Source organism: Papaver somniferum, chromosome 2, assembly GCF_003573695.1.
Source record: "Papaver somniferum cultivar HN1 chromosome 2, ASM357369v1, whole genome shotgun sequence".
NCBI lineage: Eukaryota > Viridiplantae > Streptophyta > Magnoliopsida > Ranunculales > Papaveraceae > Papaver > Papaver somniferum.
Window position 1 is genome coordinate 139,209,838 of NC_039359.1, and position 25,599 is coordinate 139,235,436.

General features: G+C 37.8%; 3 protein-coding genes and 1 pseudogene across 5 annotated transcripts; 1 reads left to right on the top strand and 3 right to left on the bottom strand.

Annotated features, from left to right (window-relative positions):
* Positions 1-7,066: 7,066 nt before the first annotated feature.
* On the bottom strand, positions 7,067-9,140 carry LOC113349264 (chaperone protein dnaJ GFA2, mitochondrial-like). The gene is made up of 7 exons (XM_026593203.1): positions 8,244-9,140; positions 8,096-8,162; positions 7,914-7,988; positions 7,739-7,809; positions 7,511-7,594; positions 7,347-7,385; positions 7,067-7,203 (listed from the first exon to the last, which is right to left on the bottom strand). Exons 1-7 carry the CDS (start codon positions 8,328-8,330, stop codon positions 7,144-7,146), a joined length of 483 nt encoding a protein of 160 aa, XP_026448988.1. The 5' UTR covers positions 8,331-9,140; the 3' UTR covers positions 7,067-7,143.
* Positions 9,141-10,339: 1,199 nt separating this feature from the next.
* On the top strand, positions 10,340-11,808 carry LOC113352068 (annotated as a pseudogene).
* Positions 11,809-12,053: 245 nt separating this feature from the next.
* On the bottom strand, positions 12,054-19,575 carry LOC113349265 (serine/threonine-protein kinase VPS15-like). 2 transcript variants are annotated; one of them, XM_026593204.1, is made up of 11 exons: positions 19,182-19,575; positions 18,973-19,095; positions 18,817-18,862; positions 18,545-18,705; positions 17,039-17,118; positions 16,778-16,883; positions 16,412-16,588; positions 13,187-16,330; positions 12,864-13,108; positions 12,669-12,768; positions 12,054-12,524 (listed from the first exon to the last, which is right to left on the bottom strand). In XM_026593204.1, the coding sequence occupies exons 1-11, from the start codon at positions 19,452-19,454 to the stop codon at positions 12,348-12,350; spliced, it is 4,632 nt and encodes a 1,543-aa protein (XP_026448989.1). In that variant the 5' UTR covers positions 19,455-19,575; the 3' UTR covers positions 12,054-12,347. The 2 variants fall into 2 exon arrangements, with proteins under 2 accessions (XP_026448989.1, XP_026448990.1); XM_026593205.1 differs by lacking the exon at positions 19,182-19,575 and having other exon boundaries at positions 18,804-18,862.
* A 149-nt stretch (positions 19,576-19,724) lies between these two features.
* LOC113349266 lies at positions 19,725-25,295 on the bottom strand. Of its 2 annotated transcripts, XM_026593207.1 has the most exons (4): positions 25,144-25,244; positions 22,280-22,352; positions 21,262-21,475; positions 19,725-20,263 (listed from the first exon to the last, which is right to left on the bottom strand). In XM_026593207.1, exons 3-4 carry the CDS (start codon positions 21,442-21,444, stop codon positions 20,012-20,014), a joined length of 435 nt encoding a protein of 144 aa, XP_026448992.1. In that variant the 5' UTR covers positions 21,445-21,475; positions 22,280-22,352; positions 25,144-25,244; the 3' UTR covers positions 19,725-20,011. The 2 variants fall into 2 exon arrangements, with proteins under 2 accessions (XP_026448992.1, XP_026448991.1); XM_026593206.1 differs by lacking the exon at positions 22,280-22,352 and having other exon boundaries at positions 25,144-25,295.
* Positions 25,296-25,599: the final 304 nt, after the last annotated feature.

Here is a 25,599-nt window from a genome sequence, read left to right on the forward strand (position 1 = left end):
GAGTATGAAGCGAATGGGTTACTATGGAAGGATTTTCAACATCATTGGGATTTAATGGTACACTCAATGTCCGTGACCGACTTCGAATCCTACTTGGAGAGTTTTAGTGGGCTATGGAAGAAATATTATGAGAAGTGTGTGGTTTATTGCTTGAAGGAATTTTTGGATCCGTACAAGGAAAAATTTGTGTATGCTTACACGTACCAACACATGCATTACAAGAATGAGGCGATAAGTATCGCGGAAGGATCTCATGGACGTTTGAAAAGCTTGCTCCGAGGGAGCCAAAACACCGTGGTTATATTACAAGAAGCCATCCATGAATATACCAAGGCCGATATTATCAAGATAACCGCTCAAATGGAAGAGAGTAGGATGAAAATCAACACAAGCTACAAGGAACACCATCGGTTGATTAGAAATTTAAATTATACGGTGTCTCACTGGGCAATCATTTCTATGATGAAGGATTACAAATATTATGTGGATAAGGAGAATGGGAGAAGAAGAATTGAATGCAAATGTATGACGATGACGTCCTTCGGATTTCTGTGTCGTCACATGATCGTCACGAAGTACCAACAAGGAATTCCTTTTGAAATCATTGATCCGTTTTGGAAGCAACTTACTTTCAAACCACCCCCAACCGAAGAACCACTCGAATCCTTTGTGGACACGGATATTGAAAGGGAAATCATTGAGAAATTCGCAAAAAAGGATGGCTTGGGAAGAAAAGTTTTGATGTACGACTTAAAACTAGCCGCGAACCCCCATATGGTACCGGTCGGAGAACCAACGGTGCTACCGCCGACGGGAAGACCACCTACCAACATGGATAGGAAGAAAGAAAGAAAAGAGTTTAAGGTTGCAATGAGTACCGGAAAAAACCCGTTATTGAGTCATAAAAGAATTCTTTGTCGACATGAGAATGAAGACGCTAAATATGAAGATACCAAGGTTCCAAATAAAAAGGGTCGACCGAAGATGGGGGAAAGCGGGACAAGTAGCGCACAAGCCAAGACAAATGTTTCAACCAGTTCCTTCACACATTGAGAATGAAGAGGCACCGGCTAAGAGGAAAAGGGGTCGACCAAAAAAGGGAGAAAGCGGGACAAGTGCTCCTTCGCAACATGAGGATCCAATCGCTCCTTCGCAACATGAGGATCCAATCGCTCCTACTCAAGAGAGTCAAGCGCCAAACAATCTATTCGTTCCTTCTCAAGAGATTCAAGCGAGTACAACAAGAGTATCAAGGTTACGTGCATGTAAGGGAGAAGCAAGACAAAAGGGTTCTATGGTGACTCTAAGGGCCGCTCTTGGTGATGGAAACACGCCTAGGGATGAACGAGGTAGACCCCATCGAACTTGTTACACCATATTTGAGGAGTATTACTCGAAACTTCCTGAAATCATTAAGCCTTATGTGTTATCCACCGACGACGTGGATGCGGATGGGAATTGTGGTTATCACGTTGCATCGGAACAAATAAGTCATATAAGTTTGGCGGACGATGAGAACCTAACCCAGTGTCAATATTTTAGAAAGATGATGGCCTTGCGCCTACAAGAAGACAAGGAATTTTACATATAGATGATGAAGGAAAGAAAAACAAGAGAAGAGAAAGAAGTGATTTTTGAAGAAATGGTTGTTAGAGTACAAGGGCCAAAGGGGAATGGACCAATGACCCGAGAGCATTGGATGCAAATGTATGTATGTGGTCATCTCTTGGCGGAAACGTGGAGTTGTGTTGTTCATCTATTTGGTAAGGGATCATGTTATACATACGCACCAAAATACACCATTTGGGATGAATCACTTAAGGATCGGAGAATTGTTTTATTCAACCATAACAACATACATTATATCGGTCTTAGAGTACGTGATGATTGTCCATTACCACTGGTAGATAAGTTAAATGAGGTCTCGGAGCTCACAAAGGAGTGGCTTAAAAAATACGATGCCAACATGAGGCGATGGGAGGAATTGATCGATCCGGATCAATTCGAGGGTCTTCATTTGTTGGAATGATTATTTTCCTTATGTTAAAAACTTGATCTATCGGATGCTTATATTTTGTCGCTTTCTTATATTGTATTTTGCAAACTTGAACCAAGCTTAATGAATGAAAGTGGTTTTGTTTTTTTGGGACTCATGAAATTTGTTCCAGAATCGGACTTTAAGTTTATTTATAAAGTCCGATTCTTGAAGTAGTTTGTTGCAGCTTTTTCAGAATCGGTTTGTATGGAGTATAATGTAATCCGATTATTTGATACAGAGATTTTCAACTAAACAATCGGATTACATATGGTCCAAAATGATCCGAACATGAATCAAGAATCGGTTGATTTGTGTATTAACGTAATCCGATTATAGTTGATGTTCATCACAACAACTCAGAATCGGGGTATGTAGGTTCACAATAAAATCCGATTAGCTTCAAAATCGGATTACTATGGTTTATATATAAACCGATTCTGGGTGATTTTCAGATACCTTGATGAGCGAATTTCAAAGTTTTAGAGGTAAATCATTGTAGAGTATCTCTTAGAAGGAAGGGGTTAAAGAGATTTACCTCAATCACTTGAATTGTCTGTTTTTGGGTGTTTTTTTTTTTGTGTAAACCAAAAGGAAATTAGATTATAATTGTTGTTTGTGATTGATTAGGATTTAGTTTTAATTTTGATGGAAGTTGAGTTTTGATTAATAATTTTGTATTTGTTAATTAAGTTATGATTTTGTATTTGTATTTGTGTTAGAATAATTAAAGATTTTTTAAGATTAATCTAGTAATTTTACAATCTTTAGACATCCCTTATCATTTTCAATTGGGTGGATGAAGAAATCCATAGGCCCCAATTTAGCCAGGAATACAAACTACAACAAAGAACAAAAATCGAAGAAAAGTACACATTTAAACATCATGATGCCGACAAATTGAAATTGTGTTCACATAAACAAGAATCAAGAACACCATGTGCTCCCAGGTGAAAGTATAAAAATAAAATCAGTTTCAAGGTGTTAAGTCCACTTTGAAAAGGTTGCGGTACATCTGCTAACCAAAGTATTTTATCAATTTTAGCATATCAGACGCCTCTAATAAATTGTGATACAAAATGGCATACTCTTACGCGCAATGCCTGATAAACAACTTAACATTCCATTCGTTAAGAATATCATTACATTCTGATTTCTAGGTGCAGCAAACATCAGTCCTTCATCAGTCCTCCAGTAGAGACCAAAAGCTCTAAGTTTAGTTTCATCTGGATTGAAGGAGACTCGCCAAAAAAGGGGCCAAGGTACTTGACACGGTCTGGACCATATCAAGGACTTTCAGAAGAAACGGCAGGATTCTTTGCCGATGTCTTCCTCATCGAGATCTCACGATTGCTGCTGGATCTAACATTGGCTGGGAAATCTGATTGTAAGTTCAGAGTCACAGCTTTCCCTGCAAATGATGGAGAAGAGAGAGCCATGTTTGCTATTAATATGTTATATTAAAAATGCAAGACTAGTGAAGATGGCATTTTAATTTGGTGAGTTAAGATGGATATATCTCTTATCCATGAAGATCTTCTACTATGTTCTTAACTTCTTATTGGTGGTAGTGGAGTTGGCACCACAAATTCAAGAATCTTTGTTTTTTTCTCACCCACCAATGTATGTTGACATGGATTTTAATCTATAAAACAACTTACTGCATGCAATGGTTCAGTGTGGCGTCTGACACTGAACAAGTGCCTACTGGCGCATATGATACATGTACCAGCATTGACATTGGCCAAAATATGTCTTAAAGCTAAAGGTACATAATAGAAAGTGCATATGTTAAAACTAAAATCATAGAACATCAATTACAACAATTCACCTTGCTTAGCCTTTCACTGAATTCTTGTCACTTGGTTTTTGTCCATTGACCAGAACTGTTACCATTACAGCTAAATCCATGGACACGGTCAAGAACGAGACGAGACTACTGGTTTGAAAAACATTATCTATTTGAGAAACTACAATTACAGATTTAAATCCATATAGATATCTAGATGTTACGTCTTTGGGTTGTATGCTCTTTAGAGCTTTCTCTGCTTACCTCTGGTAGGCTTTTCTATAATAGTTTTACATTTACTGATCAAAAATAAAGATATCTAGATGTTAAATTTTCCAATAAGTCATATAGCTTCGGTCTCTATTTTGATGATGGTATAACTGTTTCGTGTCCACCTTCATGGCCTAAGACAACAGCTACCCTAAAACCTTTTTCATATAAGCTACAGATAACTTAAGTCCTAAAAGGCAAATGCAGGTTGGTTCTGAAATATACCCATAAACTTAGTAAACAAACCAAATACAGGCACCAGAGATCAGCAAATATACCCACTTTCACAAGTTATGTAACTTAACATTGCATTCGTTAAAAATTTCCTTACATTTTGATATCTAGGTGCAGCAAACATCAGTCCTTCAGAAGAGACCAAAAGCTTAAAGTCCTGTGTGTTCTCTAGCCAACAGATTAACCATTCGGACTCACCGAATCCTGATAAGACAAGTGAGTCACCAAAAAAGAAGGTAAGGGCAAACAACAGCCAAAACACCAGATACAAGACACTAATTTTTAAAATCTAGCACCAAAAGATCATAACAGGTAAACTTACAACGCATACCATACAACAGAAGAGACAGGGGGACATAGGAGTAGTGAATATAACACTTCAATGGGGATAAACAATCATTGACTTGCACCAGGTGATAAATCTATTCAAGCGGATCTTTTGTACACAAGAAATCAAGGAGCATGTTAGAATTAAAATGAAGCTAGCCAAATAATCATTGACTTGCAATAACGAGATGTTCCCCTGCCAAAAGATTTATTTAGTGTAGCTACAGAATGATTGATCCCATGCCTGTCAAATACTCAGATGCATTATACTTGCTAAACACTAAACAGAAAAAACAAGTGTGATGCTTGCTCTGAAAGTGTGGGAACACCTGCTCAAGTCAACCTAAATTCCCAAAAGAGATATTTTCATTAAGTCATTGTGAGCATCTAATTTATGTCTACATTCAATCTAATCTCCAGATGGTCTTCACTTCACGCCTTATTTATAGGAATGTAACCTAGAAATAAACCTGACAAAAACTGTAGTTCAGATGGTGGTGTTTAGATTCCACGCCTTTACATTATGCGCCTATGAAAGTGAAGAGAAAAAGAAAGGAAGGGCAATGCAGAGCATCAAACATTAGATTCTGAATTTTCAACAAGGAATTGCATGAACAGAACAAACAATTATTTGGATGGAGTGAAATTAACAGAGAACCAATAAAATGAACAGGCCTAAACTGATACCCACAAGTAAATAGAAATAGTCGCGACAACTTTAATTACCTTTCGAACATCCAAGTTAACCATGTGTCACTCTAAGAATGTGGTGGAAGTATTGTAGCCTTGGTTCAAAAGTTGCTGAGCTAGTCATATGAGGATGACATAACAGTTCATATACCCTGGTCTTGATGTTATATGACCAAACGTACTTCTCCGAACTTAGTATAACCACATTTTTGTCAACTGGACTAAAACCTACAAGCTCCGTTTCATTGATCAAACTAACTGATCCATCAGAAAACTGAGATTATATTTCTGCAAACCAATCATGAAGTTGAATATCCTTGTGCAACATACACCAGTCTCCATCAAGCACCCAAACACTTAAACTCTTCTCCGTATCCTTGAACCTAGCGAAACAAACCAATCCCTCCGACTCCCCGAGACATTCACTTAAACAGTACATATCATCACCATCCATTGCTCAGTTAGGCATATCAATCACCCTACATTCATTCTCACAGGTACCATCGTTGGTATTTCTGTTAACACAAACAGCTAGAATACTGCGGTTTCACTTTTGACACCAGTACAAAACCCCATTATGGGCAAAAAGATTGTTATAAACGGAGAAATCCCAAGTAACATTTTGAGGACATGAAACATCAACGACACTCCATTCACCCAATTCAGAACAAAACATTTCAACTTCAAATTCTTCAGCTGCAGCTCTAAACTTTGGTATAAGGATAACCTTATATCTCTTAGAAAGATGTGAGGATGAACAATATTCATCATTACATACGAAACCAGTCACAGCCTGATTGCATTTTCTTGGTGGTGTTGGAGGAAGTAAGGCCCATTTTTTAGTGAGTGGATTACAAACATAATAAGTAGTCTGATTACTTGTTGTGCACAGAACTAAACCACTGCTTGAACCTATGACGAAAAGATTTGAATTTTGGGAAATTGAATTTAGAAAGCTAAAAGAAAACCCAGTTTGATGATGAGATATGAAATCTGAATGTGAATTAGGATATGCAATTGTAAAAAATCTCTTCAATTTGTTGTTATCTAAGGGATGGTCTCTGACATAACCAACAGTATAATGAATTAATCCCCATGGGAGTGATAAATAGTTGAGTTGATACCATTTACTAATCAAATAAGGGTTTGAGAGTATTGATAGCCATACCTTTGAAACACACCTGAATTTGAAGATTGAATTAAGAGGAAGATGAAGAAAGATTTCAGACCAAATATCATCTGTTATACCCTTTCCATCAACTCTTTTTGCGGATGAATCTGGAGAAGAAGAAGAAGAAGAAGAAGAAGAAGAAGAAGAAGAAGAAGAACCCATTAACCTAATTTTCTTTTTGAAATCGATTTTGTGTTTCTGAGCAGAAAACTACGAAGGGTGAAAGAGTGAGAGAGTATGAGGAAAGAAGAAGGGAGGAAGAAATGTTATCTTTTTAAAATGGTTGTTTTAAGGATTGAACTCGCGACCTTTAAGACAAAAGGAGATTCAACTCCTGAATGTTATTTTTACACTAGAATTTAGTCCCACATGGACTAGGTCGCACGATCTCCTTTGATACTTATACCCGAGCACAGGCCAACCGACCAGCAATCCAAGTGTACAGGTGTTGTGGCTTGGTCTTGCTAGAAGTTGGCCATGCATGGTCAGCCATGCCCGGGACTTTCAATGAGTCAATAGCCAGTGGTAGTCATGTTTTTTTTTTTTGGTGGCAGTCCATTTTTTTTTTTGCCTTTTTTTGGTTGGCCATGCCTGTTTCAGAGTGTTGCGCCCAGGAAATCAGAAATCTCATCCTTTTTTTATATCTAGCAGGTCTTTTACAAATTCAGAGCCACAAGTTACATGACACTGCATCAAACAATAGAAAATTAAAAACATCATTCATCGCAGACATGTTTCTAACAATAATTTCTGCTAGAAACACTCCTATTCAAAGAAGTAGCATTCTTAAACATCTATTAAAAGAAACGAAAAGAAGCAAATAGTGGCACCTGGTCATAAACTAATTGCTTTTCTTCATCTTTTAAAACCTACAGACATGTTAGATGATACTAGTTGTTATCATCTTCTGAGTATATGAGTTCATCAATCAAGAAGCTATGCAGGCATGTTCATCTGATATAAGGAAACGAAAATCACTTCCGAGACAAAATACCTCGTAGGCTTTATTAACTTCTTGAAACTTTGCTTCAGCATTGGCATCATGCCTATTTATATCTGGATGCAATTTCTTTGCGGCCTAAAAAATCATCCAAACACATAACAACAGAGTTGTGAACAATGACATGAAAACAACACGTAAACAGTCATAAGAACATGGTTAACATTAGAATGTACAGTACGAAAAAGAAAAAGCCTAGCGAAGAATGAAAATAAACTTTACAGCATATGCACTTGAATCCTTGCTCACTCCCAATACATCGTAGTAGTCTCTGGAATACATACACGTTGAACCTAAAAGAGCCAATGAGCAGAAAATGACATTTAGGCAGAGAAAAAAGAAGACCCAAATAAGAAATTTGCATATCTATTGTTATAAAGGAAGAAACGGTGAATACCAGTTGCATGAATTGATCTCTTGGCAGACCAATTTCCATTAATAACTCCACTCAAACCTCCACCTCTTGGTTTTACTGAATTCATATTCAAAACCCATGAATCAATAACAAAAAAGAAAGAAACATGATTAACCCAAACTTAGCTAATGAACAGAAAAAACTACAAGTAAATATATACTCACTTTCGGAATTAACATATCCATTCTGAATTCCAGATATAAACCCCCGACGACTCAATGAATTCTTCAACTGTAAGGACAAACAAAACTGCAAATTAATAAATTTCAATAGAAACAGAAGCAATTGAAGCTAGAATCGAGATCAACTTACTATACTATCAGAATCTTCAAGTAGCTTCCAAGTAATAGACCTTCGAGCTAATAAGTAAACAGCTCTAGCACCACTGTGACGTACCATTGGAGTTCAGAGGGGGAAACAAACCAGACTAAAATACAGAAAATCAAGATTTTAAACAAAAACTCTAACTTGGGTAGAAAGGAAAGGAGCAGAGGAAGAGGCTTCCACAAGTCTCCTCAATATTTTGGGGTTTCCTTTCTTATTTGGAGTTTCCTTTCTTGTATTGGCTCCTCTGTGAGGACTTAGTACAAACATCTGTTGTGTGTTGTGATGTCGTCTAATAGCTGCACTGAAAATAAGTCTGAATAAGATTGCTGAATGTATATTAGATAGTCTTAAGATTACTAGAGTGCAGCTGCATCAAAGCTAAGAGGGTAGGTCAGTGTTACTGTTTTCCTATTCACTAAAATGCTTGATTTTTTTCAGTTTCCATTGAAGCTTACGCACACTTGGAGCCAAATGGGTACCAGAATTTCTACAAGGATTTCCATTATTTAGTTTTTTTTGTGACGGGCTATAATCTTGATACGACCCACCCAACTTTATGGTAAGAGGAGAAACTACATGAAGCAGGCTGAGGCTTCGTCAGGCTATTAGGTGGGCAAAAGCTGAAGCAGTTCAGAAACTACATTTAGAAGGAGATTGTCTGAATGTAGTAAATGCTATCAATGGTAATATAGGATCTGTTAATTGGAGAAATAATAATGTAATCAATGATTGCAGGAGCTTATTAGAAAGTTTTACAAGTTGGAAATGCACTTTTGTGATGAAGTAGCAAATAGTCTAGCCAAGAGAGCTAGAAATTTTAGAGCTGATGAATTTTGGAACTCAGATTTCCCACTTCGGTTGAAATCTCTAATTAGAGATGAACTCAATGTAAACCTTTTCTAAAGCATATGAATGAATATCTTTTCTTTCTTATTAAAAAAAAAACTTTATGGTATGAAGGATGAGAGCGAGAGAAAGAGTTGCAAGGAAAGAAAAAGGCAGGGAAAAAAGGTGTTGTAGGAGTCGAAGTTGTGACCTTGGAAAGGGAAAGACCTTTAAGGTTAACTCTTGATTGTTATTTTTACTCTACATATTTGTCCCACATTGAAGAAACACCAAATTCTGCTCTAGTATTTATTCCTCAACCTAAGGAAACAGAGCAGCATCCCGAGCGTACAGGACCGAAGCTCGGGTTTGTTAGTGGTGCCAATGCTGCATGGTTGCCATGCCAGGTACGTCGTATGGGAATGGCAAGTAACGGAATATATATGGCCGTGGTTTGCTATTTTTTTTTCTTCTTTTTTGACCATGATTTTTGCATTTTTTCTTCTTTTTCGACCATGATTTTTGCTCATTGAGAAGCATATGATGGTCTTATAATTAAGGGTTTTGTGCGCAGAAGCTTTGACAAGTAGGTGTTGCACTATCATCTGATGGGATGATGGTTGATTAGAAGCAACATATACTGAAAAAGTGATGAGGGTTAAGAAATCTAAGAGATGCGAAAGTATTGAAGTAGAATCCCATTTTTGTGTACACGAAAAACTCAGAAAATTAAAAGACGAACTTAGAACTGCGACTTCTGATTGTCACAGTTTAGTTTAGAATCTGCAACACAAGGATTGCACTGATCCATTGTTTCTAGAATACATGTAGTTTGTCTGTTGGAGCAGGCTTCTTTTTCGATGTCTTCATCATTGAGATCTTACTTACCAAACCTTTCCCTGCAAAAGACGGAAAAAAAAGAGCCATGGTTGTCATTAATATGTATTTTTTGTTAGATTGGAGATGAAAGATTATTAAAGATCTTTAACATGAAAATTCCTTCATTACTTCTGAGTGCGGCCACCCAATCTGATTGATGCAATAAACAGAGTAATTTTGCAAAGTCGGTTGTCTATGCAGATACATAACACTTGTCATCATTTTCTGAGTAATTTTGATGAGTTCATCTAATATAAGGAAACACAGAATTGGGTCACGAGACAAAAATACCTCATAGGCTTCATTAACTTCTTGATACTTGGCTTCAGCATGCTTATTTACATCTGGATGCAATTTCTTTGGCAATCCCTTCATCAATGGCAGAAACAACACCCCTCCCAGCTGAAACCCTTCCTCCTTCTTCTTCCTCATCAGCCATATGGTCAGAATTCTCCAAAAGAGTCTTAATCAAGAACATAATCGGCCGTCCAGATGGTGGTGTTGGTTTAGCTGGTGAGAAAATCAAAGTAGGTGGTTGGGTTAAAACAACAAGAGACAAAGGGAAAGGTTCTGCGTTTCTTGAATTGAACGATGGATCTTGTCCAGCAAATCTACAAGCCATTGTTGATTCATCCGTTGTTGAGTTAACTCAGATTAAAGCTACTGGTACTTGTGTTTTTCTTGAAGGAGTCTTGAAGAAACCACCAGAAGGGACTAAACAGAGTGTTGAGTTAGAGGTGGAGCAGGTTTTGGAAATTGGGGGCGTGGATCATCCAGCTGCTAATAAAGAGTATCCATTGCCTAAGACTAAACTTAGTCTTGAGTTTTTGAGAGATTATCTTCATCTGAGGCCAAGGACTAATATTATATCTGCAGTTGCTCGAATCAGACACATAAATTTTTTCACAAGCATGGATTCTTTAACGTTCAGACACCTATTATCACAAATATTGATTGTGAGGGTGCTGGTGAAATGTTTCAAGTCACAACTTTATTTAATCAAAAAGATGGGAACCCTGGTATGCGTCTGCCACAAAAAGATGGCAAGCTTGATTATTCAAGCGTCAAGCGTTTTTAACAGTGTCAGGGCAGCTCCAGGTTGAGACACTTGCCTGTGCCCTTGGTAACGTTTACACTTTTGGACCAACTTTTCGAGCTGAACACTCTCACACATCACGGCATCTAGCAGAGTTTTGAATGGTGGAACCGGAGTTAGCATTTGCTGATTTGGAGGATGATATGAATTGTGCAGAGGCATATGTTAAGTTTCTATCCCAGTGGTTACTTGACAACTGCCTTGATGATATGCAATTCATGGTTAAGAATTTTGACAAAACTGCGACTGATCGTTTGAAACTTGTTTCGTCAACCCCGTTTGAGAGAATTACCTACACAGATGCTGTAGCCCTTCTTGACAAAGTTACAGAAAACAAGTTTGAGAAAGCAGTGGAATGGGGAATTGATTTAGCTTCTGAGCACGAAAGATACTTGACAGAGGTAATATTTAAGAAACCTGCTATTGTATACAACTACCCAAAAGGAATCAAACCATTTTACATGAGACTTAATGACGACGACAAGACTGTTGCGGCCATGGATGTTTTAGTGCCCAAGGTTGGAGAGCTAAGTGGAAGCCAAAGGGAAGAACGTTACCATGTCATTGAGAAAAGGATGCTGGACCAAGGGTTGCCACTTGATCCATACCAATGGTACCTCGACCTGCGACGTTATGGGACTGTCAGGCTTTGGTTTAGGTTTTGAGCGTATGGTGCTTTTTGCTACTGGCCTCGACAATATACGAGACGTGATTCCTTTCCCTAGATATCCAAGAAAAGCCATCCTTTAATCGTGTTTTTCCCTCGCATACTTGTCCATTTGAAATTTCCTCTGATTTGTTTAGAGGGAATCATAGTAACTAGATATTCTTGATTGTTTTTATTCTCTTGTTTTTTAATTTATTTTTATTTTCTCAGACTCCATATAATTTTGCACTTGGCATGTAGCCAAATCGGTACCAGATTCTCTACAATCACTAAAGTAGAATACCAATCTTTTCTTTTTTTGTATACGAAAAGCTCAGAAATCATCTCTCCTTTAATTTTCAAGGATCATAACATGACAAATAAGGTGAATTTGTAACTAAAAACAATGAGGATAGCAGATAATTAGGCTGTTTTTGGCTTTTCCAGTTACCAAGTCTCCCAACTTTCCCCTGCACACACCTGACCACCATACTATACATGTTGTGCTGATGGGGTAAATTAGGGTACATTTGCTATAGATAAGATGGAACATTATGAAAAGTTACACTATACATTTGTGTTTTTTTAAATGAACTGCACTATTTATATACAATCAGTCAATCCAAATATCATTCTACAAGCTTTATTTCCACACCTTGATGGCTCCATCTCTACTGCTTGAAATAAGAAGTCTCTGATTCAACTTGACAGAAGCCAGAGAAAGAATGGAGTCATGGTGGCAACCCGCAGAATCAGTAGCAGCGGCTGAGAGCAGCGCTTTTGTTGTCAACTTGGTTGCTGGAGATCTCTTGTTCACCTCCTATTTACCAAACAAGTGAAAATCAGTTAACGCTAGTCTAACGAGCCTAGCCAGAGTTGTGATCTAACACTTGGTTAATGTCCTAAAGTTTATCATGCAACTATATAAAGTGTAAGCTAAATCTGTCATAATTATTCAACATACCTGCACAACCTGCACCCCAAAACTTGATCTAGTTTCATAGAGGTCCTCATTTCTTATTCCTTTCAACGTTGGCCCACAAATGCAGTAACTACGATCGGGACTGCAAAAGCAACAATTGACAGAGTTGATCAGCGCAGTGAACTTACTATCTAATATAAAAAGAAGGCAAAGAAAATAAATATTAAGATCTTAAACCTGGAATGATCCCAGCGGCGTATCTTCAAGTCCGTTCCTCCTGTTAACAAGTCCCCCCCAGGTAAAGGAAGCATTGAACGGATACCAGGAAGCCTTGGTGGGGGCTCGTTCAACTCATCGATTCGATACTTTGGATTCACATTTCGTCTGATATCTTGTTTTGCATTGGACTTGGCTGGCCTCGATAAAGCCCAAGGAAGGTCAGACATTTCAGCTTCACCATCACTGTTGGCCAGTCTTAATACCTACATCATATATAAATACTCAGACTACCTAAGATGGAGAAGAAATTACAAAACAAAGACAAGTTTTAATTCATATACCTGGTGGCAACTTCCATTTTCAGCATTCCACAAAGAAACTTCATTGCAACCTGCAGCAACATAGACAAGGGGTCTTGCTGTTGCGGACATGGAAGCATTAGGTTGTGGGATGAGAAGACACATATTTTCTATGGGGCACACCCTAGAATATTGCCACGAGTTAACCGGTACAAGAAACCTCAGATCCCAAAGGGTAAGCACACCCCTTGAAGATCCTGAAACAAACCAATTCCCGCATGGACCAGTTACCATAGAGGACGCATAACCCTCTTCAGGAGTCGCTTTCAACATCCAAGCCATGGAGTTTGTTCTTGTATCCCAAAGATGAATCCCACAGTTCTGGGTACTATACATCACAGTCTGACTAGGGCCTCCTTCAGTGGAGTAGTTCAACAAGCTGAGAATCGCACCTTCTCCCACCTCCCTCTTTTTTACATCAGCAACGCCAGAGTACTTCTCAACAACATTGCCCAAACCTCGAGATATGTAATCAACAGAAAACATATGTATTGTGCCATCGCGTGCGCCGACAACTACTTGAGAAGAACCCTGGAGCATTGTGGCACACAATGCTTGGCTCCCTTGCAAGGGGTAAGTGAGCCTTGACCTAAATGAAATATCCTTCTCCAATTTTCTTGTATCCCATACCTTGACAGTAGAATCATCGGATGCAGTAACGAAAAAACAATGATCATCTGAAATAGCAATATCATTGACGGCCGAACGATGCTCTTGGAGATGTGCCACAAGTACACCACGAGGTCTCCATCCTGCATCTGGGATTGCAGATGCTCGAGAGGATGATAACAATCCACTCGCATCATCTGATACATCTTCCACACTAATCAATGAGCTTCCTTTTAGAGTTCCAGAAATACCCATGTCTTGAAACTTGCCACCAATATAGGTACTTTCATTTTCCTTGCTTTCAGAATCACGAACAAATGTTTGAAACTGCTTTGAAGAACCACCAGTTAGGCAGAAAGATCCTGAAACAAGCTTAGGAGCTACGGCTGAACCAGTTAAACCAAATGATCTGTTAACAGGATCAATCCAAGGCATCGATGATGAATTAACCAAAAGGGAGTCTGCCTGTGGTGGAGAATCAGCTATTGCAGAAGTAGCCCCCCCTCTTCGTTTTTCCATGCTAAAAGAGTAGAGAGGTATGCCTTCCGGCGGTCGATCACAATTGAAATTGTTCCCATCATTAATTTGTGGAGAAATAATACCAGAAAACTGTAACTTCTCTGAGCTCAGAGGATCACGGATATCAACTGCACTGTTATGCATAAAACTCCCCGTTGCTCTCAACTTAGCTTCATCATCTTCAGAATCAGGTAACGCTAACTGCTGCATAGAGCTGCTGAAGGGTTTGTGAGCCTGTAAATCAGGTTGCATACCAGGCCGATTCTTCGCTGGACTCAGCTCCCCTGCCCCGCTCTTGTTCAGTTCTGCAGTTTCCCACTGTTTTGATTGCGCCGACGAATTGTACCATATCTTTCTTTGACGTTCCAACATATCTGAACTCCGTGCATTTTCCAGGACTTGGTAGAATACCTGCCTAGACACTGGTGGCTTGAGACATGATATGAGAGACTTTTCTGAAGCTAAAGACGCTGGTTGCCGACGAAGGAGAGGCCGTATAACTGGTGCTAGATAAACATAAGAGTCGACTGCACCTAAGCAATTACTACTAGCTGCAATGAAAGTGACAGCTAACCTTCTTACCCACTGACTGGGATAACATAGCAATGGGAAAGCACGTTCTATCATTTCAAGCAATATCCTTTTACGCAAAAAACTGCTTTGGCACAGCATGGCCAAGCACTCCAATGCATTAACAATCACAGCCTCTGTTGCATCACTTAAAGCTTGTTCAATATAAGGTAATAGGTACTCTTCCACACTTCTTTGACCCACAAAGAAACATACAAACACAATTTGCCCATAGAAGACTGCCCGAAGCTGCTCATCTCTGTCATTTAAAAAAGCTGGGAGAATGGGTAGCAAAAAGTCATTACTCTGTCTCTGACCAAAGAAGCAACATAGGTTCCCAATATCCTGCAGAAGTGCTCTCCTGATATTTGGGGTCTGCTTTGGACCCATTACCAGTTCTTGAACAACCTCCGCTATGCACTTCCTTAGTTGTACAAGTTGGGTGTCATTTCCCTCCTTCAGCCGAGCGGATGATTTTAAGGGTGGACTTAATTTATCAAGAACCCCTGCCTCTGTCAAACTTTGCGACTGCATAGAAAATCTGTAAGCTGTCAAAGCAAGTTTCGAGATGTTACTTGCATAACAAATCCGCACACTTTCTTCTGGATCATCCGGAAGCATAGAGAGCATCGGAAGAATATACTCAGGGAAGATTTTTGCATCACTAGGAGGGAAGTCCCGAACTAAGGGAAGAATATAGCATAATGTCTCTAATGCTGCGCAGCGCACTATTGCTGCAGGATCTGAAAACATCGCAATGACATACGGAAGTACTCGCTGCAGTCTATCCTCATCATTAATATACAACGAACAAGATTTGAGTAGAAGTACAGCTACTCTCCTCAACTGAGGCAGCTTGACACTGCGTAGGCATGAACACAGCAGTGATGCAATAAGAACCATATCGTCACAGCTCAAACTATGTTCGAGTACTGGGATAGAAGGCGTTAAGAAGGTATCCGACTGGCTGTCATACTTCGAGGATAATTCCTTCAGATCACCCTTGGTGATCTTTTTCAGAACGGGATGATCACTACCTTGAAACTCCTTCGATGTAGTCTTGAGAATATTTGTTGGAGAATGCTTACTGGAGCGCTTGAGAACTGAAGCATATGTGGATCTCGCATTTTCAAGCATGGGAATGGCATTGGAAGAATGATTTCTTTGTTCTACATCCTGAAGGAGGGTCGAAATATCACCAAGTAGTTGAAACTGATTACCGAACAAACCTTCATCTAGCTCTCCCTTCTTTTTTGAGGACTCCTTTGGTGAATTCAAGATTAGGTTTGCACCCTCCATCACTTGGGGAGAATCCTCACTTTCTGAGAGAGAGCATGTGCGCGATACTCCACCCCTTATCTCTCCATTTAATCTATTGTTCTTCATTTGCTTATGTATATCAGGAAAAGCACTCTGTGTCACTGCAACCTACAAACAATATACAGAATGTATCTTCATGATCCAAATCAAAAGCAATCTCAGATATTAAGGAGTTCATTATGTCCTTACCCTCATATCAGAATCAAGGGGAATCAAGCAGGAAAAGAAATTATGAAGAAATGGAGAGAAGTAACACGGAAAGACAACAGATGCGTAATTCTCCAGGTAGCTATCAGCAGATAGTCGTGATTTCGGATCCAACTGAATCATATGAAGAATCATCTTGCGGATTCCAGAATCTGGGATCTGCAAATAGAAAACACTGAATCTATAGGATTATGACGCTACCAAGCAGATAAATGCTAATATTGTGAAACGTTAAAAATAAATAACATAGGCCTCTAAAAGAAGTGAGGAAAGCGTATGAGAACACAAATTAGAAAGTTTATGGGAATAGGTAAGGACACTTATGTAGTGGGGAAAGAAGTGAGCCACCTTCTCAAGGGATTGGCTAGGATCATATTGTCCTCTTCGGTAAGCAAGTAGCTGGGATAGCTCAAACAAAGGTTGTCCCTCAAGGAATAGCTCTGCTATAACACATCTGAAAAGGTAGCAATGAAAAGTTTGAACTAATACAGAGTACAGCCATCATACAATCCAGATAACTCTAATTAGCATCTCTATTACAAAAAAAAAAAAAAATGTGAACACACAACCCAACATACTTCAGGAGTCAGAATGGTAAATGATACATACCCTACGGAGAAGATGTCCATAGAATGACTCAAAGGTGCATCTGGTGCGACTTGCCCCTCACCACCATGTTCATAAAATCTCTGAAAGATAGTAAAACATTTAAAATTATCATCTAACAATAATAAAGGATGAAAAGTTCATCATTGCATTGTTTAACACAGCAACAAAAAGTTTCGAGTAAAACTAAATATGTCATAAGAAAAAATTTAGTTTCCAACAAAAATATTATAGTTTTACAAATAACCAGACCACAGTTTCATCTAAACCACATTAGATATACAATTTTTCCACACAATGGAAGTCTTAAGATCCTATGCTGTACTAAAACATTTTTTTTACGCACAATTACTTAAATTTAGTGTGTGAAACATTTCTCTCAAGTAACAATCTTATTTCCAAATTATAATGTGGGAGATGTGGTGCCTGCGGGAGAAAAGATGCATGGACTAAGAAAAATGTCACGGTAGATCAATCACTAGCATCTTCAGTAGATATTTGTATCTATAGTATTGAAGGAGGAATTTTCTATTGATTGCTACGAATATTAAATCTTTACTTCTGACAGGCCTTTTTTTTGTATTAGGAACGGATCAGGATCAGGTTGGAGGAAACCATTCAGAGGTGATCATAAACTATTGTTCTCTGTTTGCGCTTAGCAAATTAGTGACTCGCATGAGTTTAAACTGCATTACGAATTAGAGTATACTTAAACGGATAGTCATTCAAAGATTCATAATTAACAAGACTCTGCACCTCACTACTTAAGAACACTCAAGAAAACCTATAATCAGTTCAAATATAGGGTAAGCCAAAATGATAAGTGTAAGTAGATAATGCAGAGGAAGCATATAAAACTGAATAAAAGATCCATGTCGAGAAAATAGCTCAATAAATAAAATTATAACCATTCTTGAGAAGAACCCATTGACTAGACCTAGCAAAATGGTTGAACACGTAAGCAGAAACACATGTTGTCATTTTCCATCTGGGAAGGAATGAGGATTACGACAAAAACATTCCATTAGAACATGAAATTTACATTCTAAAATTGATCTTACCATCTTGCTGAAGACAATTCTAGTGGAAGTGGAACAACAAGACTACTTATACACATGCAAGAACAAGACTAATCCAATCAACAGCGCGGACAATTATACTCCAATCAGCAGAACATGCAAAACCACATTTATACATAAATCATTGTGAATATTAGACGTAGGAGTAGGTAAATTTATCGGATCAGTGAAGCAAGAGTTATAATTGAGACAGAACTTCAACCTTAGAAACTGTCTCTGCTTTTATTCAAGGTTCACAACACAAGGCATCCTACAATTCTCTAACTATGTGAAAAAGATAATACACTTATGTAGTTTTCTAAAGCTTACACACCGGTTACTAAGATAGAGACAGGTCAAACACAGAAGTCTAAAACTGTTACCCCAGATATTACAACTAACCAACAGGAGTAACAAAACAAATAATGGTAATGTGAATAGTACGACTAACCTCTGGAGCAAGATAGCATCTCCTCCGCCCACCAGTGTCAAAGAAAAAGGAGAAATCCGAAGGGTCATCATGTGGTATATACGTCGGTTTAAACGATGCAAAATCAGCAAGATAAAGCCAATTCCAAGACGTAACCAATACATTCTCACATTTTATATCACCTGTAACAACAAACAGCAAACCACACCAATTCCTCAGTTACAAAATAGACAACCGAAATTCAAAAATGTTCAAAATCTCATCTTTATTCACATATTACCATCAATCCTCACCATGGCAAACACCGTTCTCATGACTCTGCTTCACTGCAAACAGTAACTGCTCACACAAACAAAAATCAAAAACCAAATAAGTCAATCATTGTCAAAATTAACAAAACTCTCAAAGTCAATCTCAAAATTAGCAGAGAAATGAGATGAAAACTGAACCTGAAAAGCTAACCATTTCTTCTCCACAAGACTAAGAAACGGCCTTGTACTCAATCGATCATGAAGATTATTGAAAAAATATTGCCTCAACAGATAAGCAGCTTTATCAGTTTCAACCCAATACTACACAACACAAAGAAATTCACAAATTAGGTTTTTTTTCAGAAACCCAAAAAAAATTAAACAAAAATTAGGGCAATTGATCTAACCTGGAAAGGCCAGACATGAGGATGTTGAAGACACCTAAAAACATCTCTAATTTGAGACAAACGACGTTCATATTCCTTCAAATCAATAGAATCACCACGTTTGAAGTAAACTTTAACAAGAACAAGACCTTCATCATGTTTACATTGAATTGATTTGAAAAAACGACCGCGACCTAATACATCTTTAAGTACTAGATTATATGAAGATGGTAAATCGTGTAGATAATACTCTGATGCTGATACTTGTGTTGTTCTTGCTATCTTATTACCCATTCTTTTGATTGATTTTAGTTTTTTCTTCTTCTCATGTTATCTTCTTATACACACTACTTCTTCTTCTTCTTCAAATTTTGATCCCCTGTGTTGAGAGAGAAAGGCTCCATTAAAGAATTCCTTTTCTGCAAGATATAGGAATGGGTTATTGGACCTGGTTGTGGTTACAATGGATCCGGGCACTTTTGTTGATAAAGGCGCACGTTATTTCGAGGAGGGCAACAACCGATGTTTGAGAATTTTCAGAACTCCGTATTTAAGGCTCTCTACTTGTAACAATGACAAAACACATCCAATTCCATAACCAAATATCAAAAATATACTGTGACAATTCCCTCAAAATGTAAAGGAAAAAAAACAAGGTTTTGTTGCCTATGGGAAGCTCAGAAATGATATTCTGTGACTTATTAATAATGACTCCCTCAAGAGCTCGTATTGCTTAACTATAGCTTTTGCACTTCTCACAGGAACATAGAACAAGCAATTTTCTCATTACGCCTGATTATGAAAGATCTAACAGTGTACTACCTAGCCTCGGAACCTCCTAACGACTTTTGCTACACAGATTCATCCTCATCGTCTTCATCATCTTCATCATCCTCGTCGGATCTGTCATTAAACAAACTTTTTCCTCCCAGAGACTCACCTCCATAATCACCCTTCATGTGGTCAAATGTTGTATCGACACCATAATCAGTTCCCCTGTGTTTCACCAAAAGCCAACGAAGCAACCGGTCTTCCTTGTTCAAGTACTGTAATTCTTTGTTGAAGTTGGGTGTAACCATCATTGTCATCTGCATCAATTGACCCTGTTTGAAAAAGTAGAAGACGGTAAGATGTGTTAATATCGATTATATCTTATGAATAAGTGACTTTTTCACTATCTTTTTTGTCCCTTTCTATTTTGATCCAGAAAGAGTGGCTTCTTAATCGACTCTACAGAAAGGAAGTTCACAGAATCAGACTAAAACCCGCACAATATAGTTCCAGTCAGATTCACATGATATCAATGCAGTTCTTTGAAATCTAAACTTGCACGACGCATCAAAATAACATAATAGGATGTTTGAACTACAAGATGTAGAGTTGTTTTTTGTTGAGAAATGTAAGGTTAAGATCTTTGTATAAAACTTCCCAACGATGTGCATTGGCTGTCCGTAAAATCTCCTCCATGGTGTTGGTCTAACAATGGTTAGTGACTCTTTTTGTCTATTCAGAGGCCGTTAAGAATCTCCATAAATTCATAAGAGAGATATATTGTTTGGCCTTTTTAAACAGTATTTATATGAGTTATGAGCTTAAGAAAAAATGGAAAACCTTTTCTACAGTAGATCAACCACTCAAAACGTTGTCCTAGAGGCTAGAAGTCTACATGCACCTCTAAGATACAAGACAATCATGACAGATTTCCAAGTCACTGGCTATATTGTCAAGGACAGTGCTAAGGCACCAGAAGTGAAATGTTAAACCAGAAACTGCCTCACGCAGACAAAAAAGATGACTATGAAGACCTGATTATTGACGTTGGCCGAAAATTCTAGCCTTGTTAAACGATGGATAACAAGAGAGTAATAGAATATAAGTATGACCTAGCATTTATTAGCATCCTATCTTTCATAATATCAAGAGCAACCCAGTAACAGTCCAAAGATGATTTTTATGAAATTACTGTGAAAGAATAACAGACTTGCCAAGCAAGGAACATTGCGCCGATGCTAATTACACATAACAGAGCCTTCAAAGCGGAAGCAAAGTTAAAATGCATATGCGGAAATTAAAAAGAGCATGATAAAATGTATACACATACCTCATAGTGCCTTCCATCAAGCTTTTTGATACCATAACCAAGATTAACCTTCCCAAAAGACCTAACTTCAGTAAGTACACCATTTCGTCGATAAACATGTTTACCTACTCGACCAACCAAGTCTATAAGAAGCTCTTTCCCTACTTTGGGCTTCAGCAAGAGCATGCAATCATAAAGAGGCATCTTTGTTACCCCTCCTCTTTCCCTCTTGTTACTGATTATGAATGACAAGCAAATACAAACAATTAATCATCTTACTTCGTGTTAATCATTTAACTCTTTCAACCAACAATACACGAGTAAGATGACATATATATAGCACGGTGATCACGACAGAAACATTAATACAAAAGGCTAATGGCATAGCACCAAGAGGAAAAGTATGATCCTACGAGTGAAGAGAATAAATTTCTATGCTACAAATAGAATTACAACGTACATACATGAATAAATGGTATAATATCCAAAATGATTATTACACGCCAAGAGGATACAACAGTCTCCGTGAAAAAACAACAAGCTGAACACAAAAATCTATCTCAAAGTGCAAACATTCATAACCACAAATTCACTATCAGTCCAGAGAAACATTTCCGTCTCCGTAAGTCACGCGAACCCCAGATGCCCAATTAAGCAGATGAAACATTGTTTCAATCCCAGAATATACGCCCAACAAAACATACGTGAAATTACTCATGAAGCAACAGAATATCATTATTAACAGAACAAGAAGCGAACTTCTTGTTTTGCTGAAGAATAGCTGTCTATTCTTCAACCAAGACTGGTTTGATTGGCCAATTGTGTATCATAATATCCGTCACATATATCATGAAATTAATCTTCTAATTGTATTAGGAAGATGATCTTTATTTATGAGCAACAAGGTATCCAGAAAGGAAGAAACCATGGACCAAAACAAGAATCCTTAAGATAAACAACTATATCTCAGGAATCCAGGCACTCAAAGAGTAAAACATTTAAAAAAATCAGTGGAAGCTATAAAATATGCTTGCCGTGCCAGTTAATGATGCAATTAGAGATATAAGATGTTCTTCTATTTCTTCTTTCTCAAGCGTAGTGTTTGGCGGAATCTGAGAAAGTAACCAAAGTTAAATCTTGTGAATACTAGATACATCTCTTATAAAGATAAAACAATTACAAGACGAGGGTACTTGAAACATGGCAGACAAGAAATTTCGCTTACGTTTATATATTACTAGAAGAAACATGGCAAATAAAATCTATTTTCCAAATCTCCGCCAGGCTGTTTTTATCATGTGATCATTGAGATAAAAGAGAAAGCATCACCATCCAGTGACGGAGGGAGATTTAAGAAGCATGTGGGATATACAGCGGGAGCGAAAAAACATCCCCCGAATGCAGAACCTAATGACTAGTGTACTGTAGACCAATCTATAAATCAAATATGACAACATATTACGCGTAAACTTTCGAAATAAGTTGGGAAACAAAAATGCGTGTGTTGAATTTGGCGTTACTCTTTTGCTCGTGTATAATATAGTCTGTTAGAATCTAAAAATTGAGAAAAGCTTAACAAATGGTAAAACTACTATATCTGCAGGTCTCGACAGATTCTTGGACCTATGCAATGCTTCCTTATCATCGTTTATCATGATGCGCAGGTTTCGAATTTAGCTAAGGGGTCATTATAGTTTCAAAGCCAAAAGTCACATTCTATTTGTAATTTCTGAAGCAAACAACATAAATTAGACCCACATGTCAAAGAAGTTTCAGCTTCTTCAAAATAAACAGAAATTGCAAGTTTCAACTTCTTCAAATAAAACCTAGCGTGTAAACAGCTAATGTTTTAGCTAGAATTAAGAAGCATGTGGGATATAAATCACATACTTCAGTTGGTTTAACAAAAGCTCATTAACAAAGATAGCAGTCAAACAACAGCTCATAGTCAAATTAGCAGTCAGAAATACACAGTGAAATATACTCGCTATGATATGAGCAGCAAAAAACGAGCTACTAAAACAGCAAACTTAACAGAGCAAAAACCCATAACTAGAATTTAACTTCTGATACAGCAAGGAAGTTTCTTACTCCGCACCATTAACGTATAGACATTTTCTAATATCCAATTTGAAAGACCTGGTGCCTAGTGAATTCCATATCTCTCAAGAGAGCTCAATCTTCAGCTACCAATACTCTTGTCTATACGTAACCAATTACCTAAAATTTCATAACTTCAACCAAAATATAAATGCTAGACATAAAGGAACCACAAACTTGAAGTACTTCCTGAAAATTAAATGAAAGGATTTACACATATCTTCCTAAAAACCAAACGGTCTGACATCTGACTCCAGCCATGTCAGATCCAGACGCCGAGTCAGCAAAAAACAAAAATATTGTTAGACTCCATCATCAGTTGGATTATGGAATTTACAACATACAATGAACACCAGAAATTCATTTGCAGGGTTACAGCACCCTAAACCCACAATCATGGATCCAACCATCTGCCTAATTTCTACCTGGCAACACCAGAACCAAGCATTGATTTTCCTACAGGCAGGGTGTTTACCAGTCCCTTTTCCTCATCTTAGGAAAATATGATATCTAGCACTACACCTATTAATCATCCTGCTAAAGCAACCTTCAACTTTAAACTGCAATCTAGTTTGTCTACTCTGATGCTCAAATCTCCCCCACAAAATCTGTCTACAACATCGATAAATGCACTATATAACACATTGATACAACCACGGAAAAATGTAGAAGAGGTTCTAAAATAAAAACCTATGAAAACATTTGCATCCAAAGGAAAGAAGAATATGTAATAAACTACTGTAGTCAGTTATGCAATAATGATAAAAATGGTTCTGTAACATCTTGAACATTTATAGGACTAATACTGAAATCACAGTGACAAGGTTTTGGGTGTCCATAGAGCAGATCACGAGATCATGTCTTTAAATAACGGTGAGTTTCAAACAGGAATTTCCCGTAGAAGTGTCAATCAGACTCCAAGCAGAAATGTTTCAGCGGTTTCTACAATCAATATATGAATCTATGACTTCACTTATTCCTACACTAGAGTTTAAATTTACATAATATGTCTTGGGATGCATTTGTCGAGGAAAAGAGACATTGCCCAACAAAAATACTGCCCAAGACCGACATTGTGCTTGCCTCTACAGATTCAGATATCATGTTTCTTATTGATTCGTATCATGTTTCCTATACTGGTGATTCATATTATTTCCACTTGGTGTAGAAGCCATCTCATCTCATATGCGTTCTACGCTAAAGTATCTAAAACTTAAGCAAACTGAGTATACATAACAAGCCTCCAATCCAGATAATCTACATGCATATAGCAAAAGTTACATAACATTGTAGAAAATCACCAGCTTGTTTCAAATTCTTATTAAAATACTAACTTTAAAAACCCTAACTAACAATGCCATAACACTCTTTTACAAACCCTAAATACTCCCTAATTGAATAGATTTCCATGCCATAGTCAAATTATATCTTAATCATTGCTCTAGCGATTAGAAATTAGCAAAACCCTAAACCAAACAGGCCCTCAGTTACAACTGCAAATTTTGTTCCCAATTCTCCTAAACATTTCCACAAACACATACAAAGCGATGCATCATTTTCCCCAAATTCTAAACTAATAAGGAAGTTATAATGGAACCCAGAGATCGTATCAAGTAATTTCTCCCAAATTAAAAAGAACTTGAAAAAAAAAAAAAAAACTAAACACCAGATAGAACTTCTTAGGGTTTATCTCCATTGAAATGGTTTTAACAGAGGAAATCAATTTTGAATTGGGGATTACAGATTGATCTACTGAAGAACAAAGAGCGAGGGAGAAAGAGAGGGAAGGAGAAGAATATGTACCTTAGTTATGGCTGTGGGTACGGTGGCGACGCAACAATGGTGGTGCAATAACGGGGAAAATGTTGCTGAGTGGGAGAGTAGCCAAGAGGGGGAGACCAGTGAGAGAAAAGAGTGAGACAGAAGGCTTATTTGGGTATCTAATCCATGGACCCTAGTTTAGGACTTGAGCCGAGTCCGAGTTGCTAGCCGGCTCTCAGGCTGCTAATGTGGCGCAACTTTGGAGCTGGAACAGGGCTTTTTGGATGCCAAACGCACAAATATTTCTGTTTTTCCGGAAACAAAAGTCATCCTCAAAAGAAAGAAGAAAAAAACAAAAAAAAATTGGTTTACAAAGATTAACTTGAGCCCCCAATTTTGTACGAATATGGTCAACAGAGTTCATTAGACCACGACCTTGATTGATGCTGTACAAAGACTCAAAAAATTTCAGGGTAAATTCTTATTGTTGAGGAACTG